The 18,990-nt window shown below is 33.0% G+C and overlaps 1 protein-coding gene across 2 annotated transcripts in view; it reads right to left on the bottom strand.

Moving 5' to 3' along the window:
• Positions 1–441: 441 nt before the first annotated feature.
• LOC123673936 overlaps positions 442–18,990 on the bottom strand; it is a 241,568-nt gene continuing 223,019 nt past the window's right edge. For both annotated transcript variants that reach the window (XM_045608704.1, XM_045608703.1), the window contains 3 exons: positions 5,106–5,280; positions 4,088–4,149; positions 442–3,663 (listed from right to left, as the gene is read on the bottom strand). In XM_045608704.1, the coding sequence (XP_045464660.1) occupies positions 3,332–3,663; positions 4,088–4,149; positions 5,106–5,280 (569 nt within the window). In that variant the 3' untranslated portion in view covers positions 442–3,331. The remainder of the gene's footprint in view (positions 3,664–4,087; positions 4,150–5,105; positions 5,281–18,990) is intronic.

Raw genomic sequence — 18,990 nt, 5'->3', positions numbered from 1 at the left:
TCACGAAAACTTTTTTATTTTCTGCCGTAGAATACGGATTCGCTATAAAAACAGGGATTCCCATTTGAAATTCCAGAGTTGATCCCTGTCTCTCCCTCTAGGGCGAAGTAAATGGAAAAGGTTTTAACATAAGCGGACTTCCCCCTCAAAATCTTTTATTCGAAACATTTTTCCATAAGATGTTTCCTTTTCGAGATTTTTGACTGATTTAACTTGAGAAAATCACTTGTTATGAAGTGAGTTGAAAAAACTTCATAGTGATAGATACAATCAAACTATTATTATGACTATTATTATTTTGAAAGACTGCTAAAGAAGAAGAAGAAGAAGATTATCTATCTGTACTGAGCTGTGAAACTATTGGGCCACTTTTCACAAGTCTTCTTCGTGTTCAATATTGGAAGTGAATGAATAGAAACAATTCAAATGAAAACAACTCAATTAGTAATATGATTTTATTATTTTTTATTTCGATTAATATTATTCATGTGAAAGTAATGAACAAGTTTCTAACATTTTGTTGATCAAAAAATATATACAAGATTCAATTATAAAAACGGCGAAATTTAAAAGATACACTGTATTAGGAGTGTATGCTGTATGAAACAAAATGTTGTAATATAATTTTTATATTGATCAATACTTGGGGTCTATTTCAATATGACATACTTAATGCAGCTTGCATATGATTCTCTAAGCATTACTAAAATTTACATCAAGAAAACACTAGAAAGCTGCATGAACGTCTACTACTGGGCTTTGGTTTGTGAGCTTAAAATACCTATTGGACAAAATGTTTTGACATCATTTACGAAGCAGATCTTGTATGGAAAACCACAGATTGTATTTGCACATAGAAATAAAATATTCAAAGACAAATGTTATAATACCAAGATAAATTTTTTTTTACAATTTCATGAGTGAAGCAATAATTCAGCCTGAAGGAATTCATAACAATATTTTGTGATAAGACTGGATCCATACAGTCTGCGAGTTGGTCATGTGTGAAAGTAAAAACAATGCCATAGATTTTCACATTGGAAATGATGAAAATCAAATTTCAGCCACATACCAAAGCAGTAATAATCACTTAAAATTAATAAATAACGGTAAGAATACTTTAATAATTTAAAATATGAACTAAAATAGCGAACATTTACAGCTTTGGTATGTGAAACTATTTTTTTTATTACATTTGTTATACTAAGTTAGGAACCAAGTGCTTATAAATACATTATCGAATACCTTAGTTTTGATACCTCCATCAGATACTGAGCAGTATAATATGAATATCAATTTTACATCAGAACTAAATTTTATCGACATTTTTACATTAGTAACCGGCATCAAGGGAATATTAAAGTAGCACAACTGAAGGTTGTAGATTATCTTTTATTAGACAGCCGTGGAATATACCAAATGAGGAACAAAATAGAATTGTTTTAAGATTGATGCAGATTAATAGGAATTACTTGAAAGACCTCCGCTAAATGATAATTTGGAAATATCTTCATAAATTATATAAATGGCACAGATCATAAATTGATTTGAAACTTAATTTTTTTGAAGTGACATTTTTTAAGTGACAATATGATCCCTTCCACTAGATCAATTTTCCGAAAATTGAATTTTGATTTTCCTCTTATTTCACCCAAGTGAAACGGTACAGAATTTGAATAATTTTTCAAATTTCATCAAAAGTATGTTCAAGATTTACAGAAAATATAAATATTAATACTATAAATGCGATCTGTCTCTAATTCATTCCAAATATTTATTGATTCGATATTCACAATAAAAAGAATTCATTCAAAAGTTTATTCAAATTATTTAGTATTTTATCCAAACTTCCTGGATAAAATCATGGAAAAATATTTTTTTACAATTCAGATTTTTCTCTATCTATTACAGCAAAGGCACAAGCACATATATTTTACTGTGTTTCTCAACAACCTCCTATTATTTATTACTCAATTCTATTTGTTTTGGTAGTGTAAAAAAGATGTCTAAGCTTAAAGTCTCTATAAACAGTTGATATTTTGCTTGAGGGTGATTTAATTGTTAACTCTGTCAGATATTAATGAATTAGTTTTAACGAGAATTTCTTTCAACCTTACAATCCTCAAAAGTAAATTGAGTTCTACTCTGAGAAATTTTAAGTTTAGACATCCGTACAGACTGAAGGTTGTGGATGTTTCTTTTGAAGTTCTAGATAATTCAATTGACTATGCAATAATTTAAAAAAATTTAACAATAGTAACAACATTAGAGCGAGGCTTCGACCAATATACAGCCAGGAATGTAAATAATTCAACAAATTATCGTGATTTTCCTAAATCAGTGAATCTGCCTAAATTTTATAAATAAATTGTGTATAATACAAAGATATCCATTAAAATAGCTCTTAAACGCAAATAACGGTATTTACAGGTTTTCTCTCAATAACTTATATAACACAAGAAGAGTTCAGACTTACAATAATCAGACTTGCTGTACATTTACACTGTCTCAGTGTAAAAGTCATATAGCTAGCTAGTGGTCTGGATTGCGATCTTCCAGCTAAAACTTCCATGTCTATTTTCTCAAAAAAATATTTTAGAAGTACATACTCAATCCCTGGACTGAACTCAATCTCTTTCTTAAAATATTTTTGATGATTCAAAATATTCGGCAATAAATATATAAATATTTAAACTTTGGATCACTACATTATCTAGTGAAATTAATTTCAAAACTATTGAAATTTTAAAACATGTCTATCTTCTGAAAATTAGATATGGAAGTTTTGGGTTGATTGATTACTTGTGTTGAGTTTTTGGTATATAACTGAAAAGAATAACTGCCAAGAAACTTCACTACTCTTAATTCCTCTAGCATTATTCATTTATTATTCAAATTGCTGCCAAAATATTGACAAAAATATAGGAAAAAAGCTGCGTGACAAAATAAAACATAAAATAAGTTAATAGTTACATCATAAGCTGCATATAACAAGTGCTATTCACTGCCACAAAAGTTATTATACCAATTATGGACTTCCGTATCTTCTTCCAGTCTCAGAAACGGTTACACAATTAAAGCTTTTATCACTTCGATTTTGAAATATATGAGGTTCAGCTACCATTGCTTGCTAGGATTACCTAGGATAAAGTTAGTGTCTGCTTATGATACCTGAGCTTCCACAGACTCATTGCAAATGTTATCTGTGAGTCCAGACAGATTTCTTCGATAAGAGTTCAGAGAAATCAAGGAAAAAGTTAACAGAAGGGGCCATCTCTTCAAATACCACAGTTTGCCGGTCGCTAGCTATACAAACACCTTTTACACACTCTTAGGGTCCCTGTTGGAGTCCGGAAATTGTAATCGGTGAAACTAAAGTTGTTACCCGATGCAGTTCCACTTTACTCTGCGGATTAATGTCTCCTCGATCATGCACTCTAACAGGCAGCTCAATTTGCGGACGAGTCCGCCATCGTGTCCCAAACGTAGGGGTATGAGCGGAAGATGTACGACTATCTACACAATCTGAAGAAGTCCTCGACACTTTGGTATGACGTTTGTAATGTAGGTATACAACTATGCACAATATAACGACTAAAAACACGGCCACTGTTGCGCCGCCTGCTATGCTAGCACGTTCCAACATCACTCCTCGTTGGGCCGCTGTAAAAAATATATCACATTAATGACAAAATAAAAAACTTTTATGAGTTTTCAAACAACAGACAAGTAAGAATGAGGCAAATTTAATGAAAGATATTCTGTTGGAGATAATTTTCATTGAGAAGAAACTGGTATATTGGTTTTAATGGAATTATGAATATTATTACATGTTTATATAAAACTTAGTTGCAAATATTGCCATTATCTTTATATTCTGAATTTCATTCGAATGACACTTTTATGATAAGTATTACAGAGGATCGGTTCAGAAAACCATGATTATTGATATTGAGACTTTTTATAAAACCAATTGGTGAATCATACTCGAAAGAGACTGGCTATTACAATTTTGAAAAAAAAATTAATTGTGATTTGAAAAACCAATCCATATAAATGATTGAAGTAATGATGGAAAAATACTTACGTAAGTATGACCCATCTAGATCTTTATATTCACATCGGGGACCCATGAACCCTTCTGCACACCTGGAAACAATGTCTTAGTTAGTTTGGATTTCCAGAAGAGAATTTGATGATTTTGATAATATTTCTGGATTTTGAAACCATTGATAGGGGCGTATGATAGAGCATTAGCACGGTTCCAAAATTATTTGAATGGACCAGATCAAAAAGTTAAAGTTACTAAAATTGTTCAGAGGAGAAGCTGTTTCAAATGGAGAGCCTCAAGGTTCTACATTGGGAACCATACTTTTTATTATATTATATAAATTACATAATGAACGTATCAAGAAGAGTACACTGGTAAATTTGTTTGCAAATGACACTCTAGTGTCTGTAAATGGATCTTCGTTCAATGATGTTGTCAAGAGAACTCAGAAAGAACTTGATAATCTTCCCAAGTGGTTTGTAAACATTAAAAAACTCAAGTGATGTATCATTTCATGCTGAAACGATAGTACAAGAATATAAATATCCGGGTATAATTATTGATAATAGGTTGAACTTTAATAACCATGTCATTTACATCACGAAAAAAATTAAGCAAGAAATTTGTTTTTGCAGAAGAATAGGAGAAGTTTTATCTGCGAGAACAGACATTTCAATGCTTAAAATTATGATGCCACCATTATTTGAATATTAGCCAATTATTATGTTGTTTATAGGTAATACGGAAATGAATCAACTACAAGTGTTGCAGAATAGGATTATGAGATTCATCAAGGGTACCATTGAGGACCATTGTAAATAGTATACTAGAAAAGTTGAAAAGTTTATATTTGATAATATAAGGTTTGTCAATTATGTAAATACATATAATAATAGAAACAACTCTAATATCAATATCCTGTTGGTTGGAAAAGAAAAAGAAACAGAAAATTCTTTTTTAATGGCCTGAACATGTACAATTGATTATGAGATGTGCTGATAATTTGAGATAATAAGTAATATTTTTTGAAATAAATAAAAATTAAGAAACTTACTCGCAGTTGTACAGCAGGGAAGGTCCAATTTTTACAGTGAAGCAGGTTGCTCCGTTGAAACAATACCATGCCGCGAATTCAGGAGGGCACTGGTACGTCGGGAAGGAGATATTAGGTCGTGGGGTGGGCGGTGGTGGCGGTCGTGGTTTGGGCGTCGTCCGCGACGAACAGGCATCTGCAAAAAAAAAAAAAAAATTTTAATTAGCAAAATTCAACATGGACACCAAACACTCACAACATTCGGTAGAAAGCATTATCTATAGTTTTCACTGTTAAATTTTTATCGAAACTATATTTCCCGCATCGATATACACCATCTGATCGTAGGAAACCCTTCACTATGAGTCATTTTATGTAGGTGAAACGGAATATGTCTCTTCGCGACCACACCTGGAGAGATGAATTCCTTGAAAACTCGTTTTGATAATCAATTCATTCTCTAGTGAACTTGTATACGTCAGACACATTTGCAGTCCTGTGCTGATGTGACGCGGTTCGTAGATTGTCATCTTCATCGGATCCGATGTTAAATGCGCATTTTTTGAATAAGCGCAAGTTTTGTGCATCTCGTTCAAGGTAGTAGGTAATAATGTAGATATCACGTATTATTTTTGAAGGTCTTGTTATAGACCTAATCGACAGATTGACAAGGAACGAATGGAAACTAAAAAAATAGTATATTCTAATACAAGTTGCAGAATTGGCACCCATTCCAACACGAATGCATGAGTGTTGGAATTGTCTTCTGCAACGAGTATTAGATGATATTTTCTCTATTTCAGTCAAGTTTCGTGAAATATTGTCGAAATTCAATGAAAATTTCAGATTATACATCCTAGTGACTTTTGTATTGCACTTGACACTTGGTGTGACTATTACGAAAATTGACAGATTACGGAATTTGAATTCATACGAGCTACATCAACAATATTCTCAGTTGTTCTTGAAAGATGCACACGGTTTAGATTCTTCACATTACTAATTTTTTGAACAGCTCAATTTTTCTACAAGTTTCACTTTGCCAGCCGCGAAGGTGCTTCAGGACGACCCAAAAGTGCTTTAGTTTTGCACTTTTGAAGCGAATATCGTTCCAATTTTAGTTATGGCGTAGTTTTTACTTGTCAAAAGTTCAAATATGATCTCTTATTGAGAAACCTCGTATTTCGTTTGGAAAGCTGTTTGGTGCAATAGTCCCAAAGATTTTTGAATTTGAAATTTTGGATTTTTGTTTTCGTCAACCCAGTTACTAATGTTTGTACCAAATTTCAAGCGAATAGCTAATTTTCGAGAAAAGCCCTAGAGGGCGAACGAACGGATAATTGGATCCTTATTTCCAACAATATTCTTTGAAAAAGTTCAAGAAAATATTCTTGAGGTTTGAAAATAAATCGAATAATAAAAAATCCGCCCACTGTTCAAAAGGTACTATGAAGAGAGCAATTCGTATAAAATGATGATAAAATCGTATTTAGCAAAATAATATCGGAAAAATTGATGAAATTCAATCGTGAAAATAGAAATAATGATACTGAACACGAAAAATTATAGTTTCTATAGATTTGGAACAATGGATTTAAGACAATTTTGGATGCGATATTCATTTTGAAATTATAAGAGGAAATAAATAACCTAATATGTATAGGGATAGATATTATTTGTAACGTGAATAATTTTTTTGCTAAACTTATATAATATGTCCTACTTTCCAAAAACATGTTATACTCTGAAAATAAAAGGCGAAAATGTTGCAGACAAACCTAAGAAATCATGGAAAAATTAAATGAATCAGTATTCAACTTAGTTTGAATTCGAAATAAAGAATATTTCTATTCAACTTTGATTTTCGAATAACTAACCAGAAAACGCTAATTTTCGGACATAGGTACCTAACTTAACCTAACCTAATATGATGTATAAGGATTGTTCATATTTTCAACGTGAATAAATTTTTTTGCCAAACTTACATAATATGTCCTACATATGTCCCAAAATATGTTATACTATGAAAATAAAAAGCGAAAATGTTGCAGACAAACCTTAGAAATCACACAGAAAAATCATAGAATGAAATAGTAGTATTTAAGTTTGATTTGAAAATAACTAACCAGAATAAAATAATTTTCGGATATAAGTACCTACTTATAAATGATGAACCACATAGAATACATAGCCCCACCATAATTATTTTATTGGCCTGCAAGACGAATTTTTGAAACATTTGGAAATCGTCAAAAAGTATTTGAAAATCGCTTCATTTGACAAAATTCCGATTTCAACAATTTCAGACAACGCTCAAGGCAATTCGAGATACTTACAGGAACACATGTTTCGGCGTTATAAAAACGTATAAATTCACTTTCATAAGCGTCTAATCGTTTCGCGAAAGACAACCAATGATATAACTGGTACAAGGAAATATCAACATTACGGTGTACGGCGTTCAAAATATTAAACCCATTGTTGTTCGAGCATGTAGCAGATGAGATATATTTTTCGTAAGAAACGAACGATAACAAAAACGTATCCGATAATTCAATTACATACAGTTTCTCTTGTTCCGTTTCTCAAAACGTTTGAAAGGATTTTTAATTATGTCTGTGTACCCATTCAATCACAATTCGGTCTAATTAGGAGGTGCTTTCTCTGTTCGCTATTCTTGCATCTCACAGCGAAGTTAGAATAACACAATGTGATACATGGGTTCAAATAAGAGGAAACGTTTCGATATTTAGCGAAGGTTATTCGTCTTACGACACTCGGGATATTCACACGACTACGTAATATACCGAATGCAATTCAGTAGATCGTGCACTGATTATTTTACCTGCATCCAAAATCAGTTCCTCGTAATTATGGTTTCTCATTAGCCGATAGAAACAGCAATACAGATCTCTATCTAGGTGAGCAATTTCAAACTGTTCATAGTAAACACTCCTACTTCTTTTTCAACAAAGGTTCAGATAATCACATATTCATATTTAAAAAGTTAAAAAAAGAAAATTCCCAAAATTCCTATATTTTCGATAGTAAATTCACAAGAATATTTTAATTCATTTTTTTTGGAGACAACTTCAATACATTCGTTTTAGACTCAGAGTAATAAACATAGATAGAAGGAAGCATATGTCATTTTTAGTAAGCAAATTTTGTCCCCAACATGTACTATCAAATTTGACATGAAGCGCGCGGAAATGAAAACATATCCGTGATACGATATTTTACTCAATTCGTGAGTTTCTCCACAAAGAACGTACTTCTTATGTCCCATAGTGAATCAATGTTTTATATCAACTCAAAATATATTGAGATTAATACCTAAATATATCAGAAATTCAGAAAACAAACTTCAAGCGCGCCAAACGACGTGAAACAACCGATGACACTAGGAGAGCAATTGTTGCCAAACCTTGGATTTCAGCAAGTAGATACAGAAAATAATAAATATTCTGCTTATTATAAATTCGACAATTAGGCAAAATATCGGATTCCAAATATTCAAATTCGAATATTTAACTGAGAACCACTAAAATAAATAAATTTCATTCAATATAATATACATTCATAACGATATAGTAAAATTGAGGATATGAAAATATATCAAATCTGACAACGTAATCTAACAATGTTGTGGTCATGTAAGATTTGCGTATACTTCCTCTATCTATGTTTATTTTTTTTGTTTTACTAACAAATCATTTCAATGTACAGTACTACTAATCTATTACTCTATCTATGGTATGCTGTGAGGAATGAATTTAATATTAGATTTGGTGGTTATTTTAACAAAATGTAGCAATAATTCATGAATATTCGACACACAGGTATAATCAAATCAAATCATATAACCATCACAAAAAAGAAACACCATGTATATCGAAAACAAAGTGTTTTCGGGCACATGTTTATTGGACTTTTTATTCTTAAAATTATTCAAGGCATCTCTCATTTTCGTTTGTACTTCTAATTTAGGAACACCCTGTATACAATGTACAAAAGATATATACCACCCTTCCTTTAGGTACATATACAGGGCGAGTCTATGACTTTACATATATTTCAATCGAAGATTCTTGAGGACAAAAGAAACACTTTTTTTCTCACAATTTTTTCTAATTCGATTTTTTTTCTCACTTAGTATAGCGGGTATTCTATAGTTGACCGGACTTTGATGGAATTTAATGTTCGGAAAAGATTAATCACATCAATAAAGAACTATATTCCGAAAATCATTGCCTTTGATTCCATTCCATTTGCGAGATATAACTAAAAATTTCCTTTTTTTTATGGATTTTCAACAGTCTCTATCTTTTCAACCGAGCCGAATCGGGAAAAATGGTAAAGAAAAAAATGTTTCCTTTGAGCTCAGGAATATTCAGTTGAAATAAATGTACAAGTGAAAGACCCACCCTGTATGTATATGAAAAAGCTGTAAATCGGATGAGAATTGTGGAACAAACAACAACAATCTGCTTTGAGGATTTTAAGACAAAAATACTTATAGGCAAAATCAAAGTTGAACAGAATGCCTACAATAAAATTTGAGAGTACAAATTTTGATATCAAAGTTTAAAAAAGGTTTTCATCCTAAAAGTGCTCACACAACTTGATCTATCTCAGCGTAAAATGAATATAAAGAATACTCCTTTTTGGAAAAGAATACAAAGTATAAAACGAAGTGCCTTCAGAATCTCATTTGATGCCCATGAATAGGCCATATATATACCTTCCTGTTCCCAGGAGGTTACTTTTCACGATTCGCAAACCGATGCACCCATCGACAACAAATATTTGTACCATTCTCTCGTCCCTCGTTGTTTATTTTAAATTTACTCGAACTATAGAGGACATGTCAGAATAATCGGCATGGAGACAAACCACGTGAACATTTCTGCGACCAGATTCCATTGTGACGGATTTCACGGACCTCGAAGCGTTACAAAGATGCCGGTCAGCAAGTAAGCACATTTTCCGTAAATACCTGTCATTTCGGATCTCTCCCCCCTCATTAACCAATAATCCGATCTTTTCGAGGCTTTGTGCACTAATATGCTTACGGGGAGAAAGGCTCCCTGCATGCCAGTAAACACACCATGGGGATAATTCCAATAAACGACGAGTTGGAAAAACCCGTAATTCTATTCGTTCAATTGATACTTAAAGTATCGACTGTTGCTTTCTAAACAAGTTAATCGAATCGTTCAAGGAATAAATAATTCCTTAGGACATAAAAAACATGTATTCTTGGATGTAGTGTTGAAATTTAAAAAAATCTACCTCCATAATTTTTGAATCATTTCTTTGTGAGTGAATATTCCAAATCTCAATAAATATTAAAACATCGAGAAAAATTCAGATAAACGCAGGTGTTCCACAGGGTAGGGTTCTCGGGCCAATACTATTCCCACTACATACTTCGAATTTACCGGTATCGAATGATAACCATAACAGGAACATTTGCAAATGATACTGTGATTTTATCCAGTCATATCGACCCACAAAAATTATCGGACAATATACAGAGCCATCTAAATCTCTGAGAACAGTGGCTAATCGAATGGGAAATGGAAGTCAATGAAACAAACTCTTCACAGATAATATTCACTCTCCGAAAACAAGCATGTCTTTCAGCGACAATAATAGTTATTTATAATACCAGTGCAGAAGGCATTGATATTCTTCCACGAGCTCAAAATTCAATACCTACTTTTTTCCAATCAGTGTTAGAATGAGCCTTCTCAACAAGAATTGTACATTATTTTCTCTAATTCGCTGAATTTTCAATGACATTAATGGAATGTTGTCATAAATATCGTTTAGTGATTTTTGCATTGAGAAATGTGGGTTGGCAAAACAGTTTGCTGCATCACAAATTTGGGAGTTAAAAGATAAATCCGTGACAAGAGAGTTCCGAAATCTTTTTTTCAGAAAGATGTGGCAGAATGAACGGATTTGCCACAGATTTAGAGGAACAATTAATTTATATCACATCTTGGTCAGAAAATATCTTGGAAGCATGACTTAATGAAAAAAAGAAGCATATAGATATTAAAATGAAATATTTGCAATGGCTGCTTGGGAAAAAATATAGGAAGGAATAATTATCATTCTTGTATAGTAACCAATTGGTTACTATACAAAAAAACAAAAACATCAATTTTGAAGTAAATCCCAACTTCTCTTTTTAAACTGGCGAACTTTAGAAATTATATTTATTTATTTATTTAAATTAACGTGTCTCGACAGCTATGGTCATTGACACAAGATCACATTGAAAGTAGTCAATTTAAAGGAAATTAGTCTAGATAACTGTGAACGCATCTCGATAGATGGCGCTTGTCGTACAAACCCGGGCCATTTATTGAAAGAGAATGTCGAGCACAATACGCTCTATTAGTGTGACGTCATACACCGCCAATTTTAGTTATCCTGTCAGTGTTCGGAATCCAAACAAATAAATTGTCATTCAAATTAGTACGGTGTCGTTGAAGGAATTGGCTTATTTTCATAAATATGAATATTTGAGGAACGATTTCAGTATTAATTCATAGACAGAAGGAACGAGGTTAGTACCAGTAAGTTTGAATCCTGTATCATTCCCCAGATTTTGTATAAAGCCGTGTTTATCAGTTGAACTTCAAGTTCGAACTTACTGGCATTAATCTCGTGCCTTCTGTCTATCAATTAATAGTAGAATCGTTCCTCAAATAATCTTATTTATGAAAATAAGCAAATTTCTTCAACGGCAACGTACTAATTTGAATGACAATTCGTTTGTTTGGATTCCAAACACTGACAGGAGAACTAAAATGGCGGTGTGTGACGTCATCTCTAATAGAGCGTATTGCAGCGTTTATACAATGTTTTCACAATACCAAATAATAATTTCGCCGTTTGGTAAAGGAACACCAAAATCGGTAATAAAAAACAAAATCAAAAGCCGAATTCAACGTCCAACGTAGCAGGCGTTGTAAAATTCCGTACCATCACGCTCGATACCCTGCTAACATCTGCCACTTGCTAAATATACCTTTTAATTAACGTCCTATTTTCTATTCTCCCGAAAAAAATGAGGTATTATTTATTGGCCATATGGCACACGCGGAGGAGCTTGATGGTGGAAGAAACCAAATTGGTATATGGCTATTGAATAACCATGGTAGAGTCTTATTACCCTGCTAAGGATCGATCTGGATTGGGGGGCTGCCCAACCCTCATCACGCACAAATAACTGGGACGATTCCTTTCATCTGATAAAGGTCCGGCTGGACCACCGGTCATTCTTTATCCGAAACTCCGCAATAATAGAAACGATGAAAGACATTTGTCATCTGCCAATATATCGGACTGTCGGGAGTGAGGACCTTATAACAAGTTTGTATACGCGATGCTATCGGGATCGATAAGGTCGAAACTGCCAATAATGAGATCGTATGACGGGTGCGAAGAAGAAAATCGGCAGATTCGAAACTGATTATGAGAATAATACCTTTGCAGTGGTTCGTTGAAGAAAAGGATACCGCACGCTTTACTTAGCCTGTCAAATTGGCTGGATTTTTGATGTGTTATAGTACAAGTCGTTCCAGACAAAAAGTTCAATAGGCAAAAGTTTTTCTATCAGCTAGTTATGACGATAGAGGCCCCTGAAAACTCTTATTTGTTCTCCATTGTTAAACAATACAAAATGCTGTCCTGGAGAATCATCACAGTTCTGAGTAATAAAGATGTGGACAGTCATTAATATGAGACACTATTAAAAACTATGTCCTTTGTTGTTGTTACCTTTGGTCAATTGTACAGTGTGTTTCAGCTTCTCACAATTTTTCAAGTTCAATTATTAGAAAATGGTTACAAATTCCTTAACGATCTTCAGTCAAAAAATCTTTATAATTCTTTATTATTCATATTCGAAAATAGTTATTTATAACACAAGTGCAGAAGGCATTGATATTCTTTCACGAGTTCAAAATTCAAAAACGAGCCACGAAGTGGCGAGTTTTTGAATGAACGAGTGGTAGAATGAGCCTTCTGTACGAGTATTATACATTATTTTCTCTAATTCATTGCATTTTTATTGAAATTAATGAAATATTTCCATAAATATCATTTAGTGATTGTTGCATTGAAAAATGTTGGTTGGTAGAACTGATTTCTTTAAGGCAAATTGATGAATTGACAGATAAAGCCGTGGCGGAAAGTTCGGAGTACCAACATATAATAATAAAATATAACCATGAAAACTGTGCGTTTCTGATATATTCTCGCACGATTTTGTTCTACAAGATGTGGGAGAACGAACGGAATAACTACAGAATTAGAGAAAATATATACCGTGTTCCTTTCAAAAGAAAGCGAAAGTTATATTCAAAATGCTCCGTAGTGAAAAATCGATCCATTTGCAGATTCATATAAAAATTTTTGAAGGACGTTTTATAGACGAATTTTCAATATTTCCTATCATTTCTCATGTCTTGAAAGTTGAAATTATGATGGTCGAATAATATTTCCAATAAGAAACACTTGGAATATAACTTTAGCTTTCTTGTGAAAGGACCACTGCCTATATTTTATATTTTTTCTAGTGTGATGTAGAATAAGATTCATAAACAATTTTTGATTGTGTAAAATGCGATCTGTAACCATTTTCAAATGATTGAACTTAAAAAATTTCAAGTAGTTGGGACACACTGCATAATTGACCAAATGTAACAACACCAAAGAACAATCTTTTTAATAGTATCTTATATTAATGACTGTTCACATCTTGATTACTCTTCCAAGTAATCAAGATGTGAACTATTCCTAGTGATGATTATTCAGGATAACGTTTTGTATTGTTTAACAATGGAGAACAAATGAGAGTTTTGAGGGTCCTCTAGCGTCAAAATTAGCTCAAAACATTTGCTTATTGAAGTTTCGAATTGGAACTATAACATCAGAAATCAGTAAATTGGACAGGAGTTCATTTTCCTAAAAAAGTGTGACTTATGGACCAATTTTTCATGATGTGGTGAAGGAACCTGATGAAAACAGTAATGATAAAACTTCACTAAAGATGCTCTGAATTATTAAAACGTAATCTTGTCATAAACTACTCTTCAAAAGTTAGAGAACTTAACCCTACACTGCCTATTGTATCAAATCAGATACAACCAAATAAACTTCATTTAAAGTTATCTTATTTAGCAATTTCTTACATATAACGCACCGTATCATATTTGATACATCCTTATTTCAAGATTCAATACGGTTCATAATACATTTCCGCGTGCTAATACTATCTGTGGCATGTTTATGTTTCAAAATGGTAGCTAGTTGATATAATATCCAGTGTGAGGTGATTCAGATTTGTTTTTCCTTCGAATTTTCGTAAAGTTGCATTATAAAAAATGTTTTTACTTGAATAAAGGTAAGATATATCAAATATAACATAATTTCATTCATTTATACCATGTGATATTATTATATTCGACATAATTTCAGTTGTATCAAATTTGATACATAGCGCATATTTGAATTGAAAAACAGTTGATGAAAGAACCTAGAGGCTCTTCGCATGAATATATCTGCAATATCGATGGAGTTGACATAACATCTGTAGTATGGCTAGATAATAAGCCAGTTACTTTTCTTTCAACATTCAAAGGAAAAATGCCTCCAAAAGAAGTGAAAACGTGGGACAGAAAATCAAAAAAGTATGTGAATATTGAGTGTCCAAACCTAGTCCCGGAATACAATGCTCATATGGGAGGCGTTGATGCCAAAGACAGTTATATTGGCAGAAATAAAATTAAAATTAGATCTAAGAAATGGTATATTCGTCTTTTTTACCATTTAGTCGACATGACCTTAGTAAATACATGGTTGCTCCACTAGAGGATTGGTAAGCAAGAGCTCAAACAGGTTGATGTTCGGCTAGAAATAGCAGAATGACTCTGTAAGTCACAAAATGGAAACAAGAAACGAGGTAGGCCATCCAAGGATTCCGTCGAAAATATGCTTGTTGCGAAAAAGAAAAAGTCCACAGTGTTTTCGCATGTTCCTCCGAAGGACGTCAGGACCGATTCTATTGGCCACTGGCCTACCTATGATGATGTGAGACAAAAATGTAAATTTCCTTCTTGCAAATCATTCTCTCATTTGAAATGTTCAAAATGTGGTGTTCATTTGTGTCTCAACAAGAATAATAATTGTTTTGTTAATTTCCACAATCCTTGAAAATGTATTCTCATATGCATTATGTATCAAATTTGATACACTAATGTTTTTCAAAAATAAAACTTAATACAATCTCTAGAATTCTTTTATTATTTTTTTATACTTCCTCTCAATACTACGAATCGAAATTATATTTTTTTTAACAAAAAACAAAATTCGAGAAGTGTAGGGTTAAGACAAAATTGATATATATTTACTCTTTTCAAATCATTGTTTTGAGTAAGAAAAAAACCTGCCTATGTGTTTTTATGTACTTAGTTAGATCCACACAATTCAGAACAATATATAGGTACGTGTATTGTTCGAAAAATCCCCTAACTTTTGAAGAGCAGTATATTTTAATATGTAGGGTTCCAATGAGAGATTTTATTTTGATATTGAAAAATACACATCAATATCCTCCAATTCCGATCATAAAAAAATCCTTGATTTCCAACATCGACGAGGAATCGACCAACCTGGGTTTTCGTCAACACTTCATCATGAATATTCTCAGTTGTTCTTGAGTGACGCACACGGTTTCGATTCTTCACATCACTAAATTATCCCAACACTTTAGTTATGTAAAATTTTCAACATTGTTGTAAAGAATTTTAACAATTTCAATGCGTTGTTGATGTGTTTAATAATGTCGTAATTTTAAATTGTCAAATGTGTAAAGATGTGAGCTTTTTAAGTTACATCTGCCAAGATAGTGGGTTATTCGAAATGAAACCTCTTATTGGAAAATCCTCTACATACCAGTTCAGTTGGATATCATCACGTCGCACAGTTATGTGAAATATTGCTTTGAAACACAGCGACGAACTTTTTTAACGCTATATAACGTCCGAGACCAAAAAAGTATAATTTGTGAAGACTTAAGTCATAACATGTTGGTTTCCATATTGTTTTGAATGCATGTAGGCGCAAACAATGCATACTAATAAGTAGGAGTATTGCTTTGTGAATTGAAGGCGTAAGATCCTTTCTTCTTGAACGAAATCCGAACAAAAATTCAAAATAGAAACCATAACTTACATATTTCATAAACTATAGGACATATGCCTACAAAAATATCTAATAGAAAACTTATATAATCCTTTTGGGATTTCGATGGCAACTTGGGAAATCTAAAAGAAATGCAAAATTATGACACCAAATGAATGTTAATTGTAACGGGTGTTTTTTTTTCGAGGTATATAACTTTAAGTTGGCATTACTGTTCAAGATGGCGACCAATTTAACAGCTGTCAAGTGGTTCATTCTCAGTTTGGTTTGGCAATTCATCATGAAAAGACTCACGTCTCAACAACGGTTGCAAATAGTGCAATTTTATTTCGAAAATAATGGTTCTGTGCGGAATACGTATCGCGCACTACGTCCATTAGCGATGAAGCGCACTTCTGGTTGAATGGCTACGTCAACAAACAAAACTGCCGCATTTGGAGTGAAGCTAATCCTCAAGTGTATGTCGAAACACCGTTACATCCAGAAAAACTGACTGTTTGGTGCGCTTTATGGGCTGGTGGAATCATTGGTCCGTACTTCTTCAAAAACGATGATGGCCAGAACGTTATAGTCAATGGTGATCGGTATAGAGCCATGATTACTAACTTTTTCATTCCTGAATTGAACAACCATGATGTCCAGGAGCTGTGGTTCCAACAAGACGGCGCAACATGTCACTCAGTTCGTGCCACAATCGATTTATTGAAAGACACGTTTGGTGACCGCCTAATTTCACGTTTTGGACTTGTGAATTGGCCTCCAAGATCTTGTGATTTAACACAGCTAGACTACTTTCTGTGGGGCTATATAAAGTCATTGGTCTATGCGGATAAGCCACAAACCCTTGACCATTTGGAAGACAACATTCGCCGTGTTATTGCCGATATACGGCCACAAATGTTGGAAAAAGTCATCGAAAATTGGAAGTCCAGATTGGACTACATCCGCTCCAGCCGTGGCGGTCATACCAGAAAATATATTTAAAATGTAATGCCACAAGATTATCTTGCGGATAAATAAAATTCATCGTTGTTTTACTGCAATTTAAAGTTCTATAGCTCTAAAAAAAACACCCTTTAGTTGTGTTCTTTTGAGAATTTTACCTTTGGTTTCGTCCTCGATTGTAAAATCAAATCCTAGGCGAGCTTGAAAGTTTTCAAAATGGAATTGGGTTTATTAATAGAAAGAAATAAAAACGCCAAAACTGATTTTAACCGTATTTCAGTTTCCTGCTGAATTTTACGATTTCAGAACCCTAGATGTTATCGCGCCAGAAAGGCACACCACAATTGCAGGGAACATTTACATACTACTGTAGGATCGATTGCCCAGTTTCGCATGGCGTGACCGATACTCCTCTAGGTACATCGGAAGTACACAAATAAATATTACCGAAGAAATAGCGCAGTTAATATGTGTTCGGTATTTTCGATGCAGGCCGTGTGTTTTTCATTTAATATTAATAAATGGCTTGTTGGCATGCGAACTGGCTCGGGTGGATCGAGAGAGGTGAGAGTTTTAAGGTAATGAAAAAAGTGTTCTCGTTATAGATTGAAATAATTCGTGTGCGATAAAACCTTTTTTTTTTCGTTCTGAATCAATATGATTTCGGTCATGTTTTTTTTTTATACGTTTCAACATTAAAATAACAATAATAATTTATTGATCTTTTGAGTTAGTTCTACTAGATAGGACCAGTCATATAAATAGAAGAGTTTTCAGTTTGATATTAAAAAGACGTATTTTTCAAGAATTTGTATTTTTGTATTGGGGAATAATCAATATAATTAATCTTCATGTCATTGTGATTGAAAACGATATAAGCTAAATGGCCGCTACGGTTGCAGCACTGTATCTTTTTCATGAAATTTTCGTATTTTACACATTCGGGACTGTATGTCCTCGATTACTCCACGAATTCTATCTTCAAAGTCTTGAAACGATTATCGAGCATAGACCTCATTTTTCACAATTTTATCACCAGATTCACTATATTGCCAGCCGAGAAGGTGGTTCATGACTACCTAAGTGCTTAAAAGTTTTGTGAACTGCGACTGCAAAATTTTCATCATTTTTGTAGTGAATTTTAACAATTTCAATGCTCGTTGAAGCGTGTATCGTTCCATTTTCGATGATGTAGTAGTTTTTACTTGTCAAATATCAAAAGATGACAGTTTCAAAAGTGACAGCTGCCAAGATAAAGGACCATTCAATTTATTTTATAATTCTATTCTTATGGAGACAGGAACTGATGTAAGGTGAAAATTAACACTTCTTCATGTGGTACAAGTAAAGAAACGAAAACTTTTGAAGAGAAAAATCAAGTGTTTGAAATAACATCGAAAGAAACAGCAAGAGATGAAAGAATCTAGTGAGAATTCTCACTGAAAGCATCTCGAGAACTATAAGACTCAATCAATTAAATCTCGAAACAAATGGAAAATATTCATATATAAGGTGTCCTATCAAATAATTGAAGTCGAATGATTCATTTTCTTTGAAACGGATGATAAAAAACTGCGTTGAAGAATCTAGGGTGTCCCATTTAAGAAACACCAACTCACCTCTATATCTCTAAAACTAATTAATTTCCCCTACCCTAACAAGGGTGAAACCGGTATATCGCTACTCTCCCTCGATGACATGCATTCTCCTTAGGTTACTTTCGATTGTGATTCCT

The sequence above is a fragment of the Harmonia axyridis genome, chromosome 2 (assembly GCF_914767665.1).
Source record: "Harmonia axyridis chromosome 2, icHarAxyr1.1, whole genome shotgun sequence".
In the NCBI taxonomy this organism is placed as follows: domain Eukaryota; kingdom Metazoa; phylum Arthropoda; class Insecta; order Coleoptera; family Coccinellidae; genus Harmonia; species Harmonia axyridis.
Note: the sequence above shows the minus strand (reverse complement) of the source record. Positions and strands in the feature narration are given on the sequence as shown.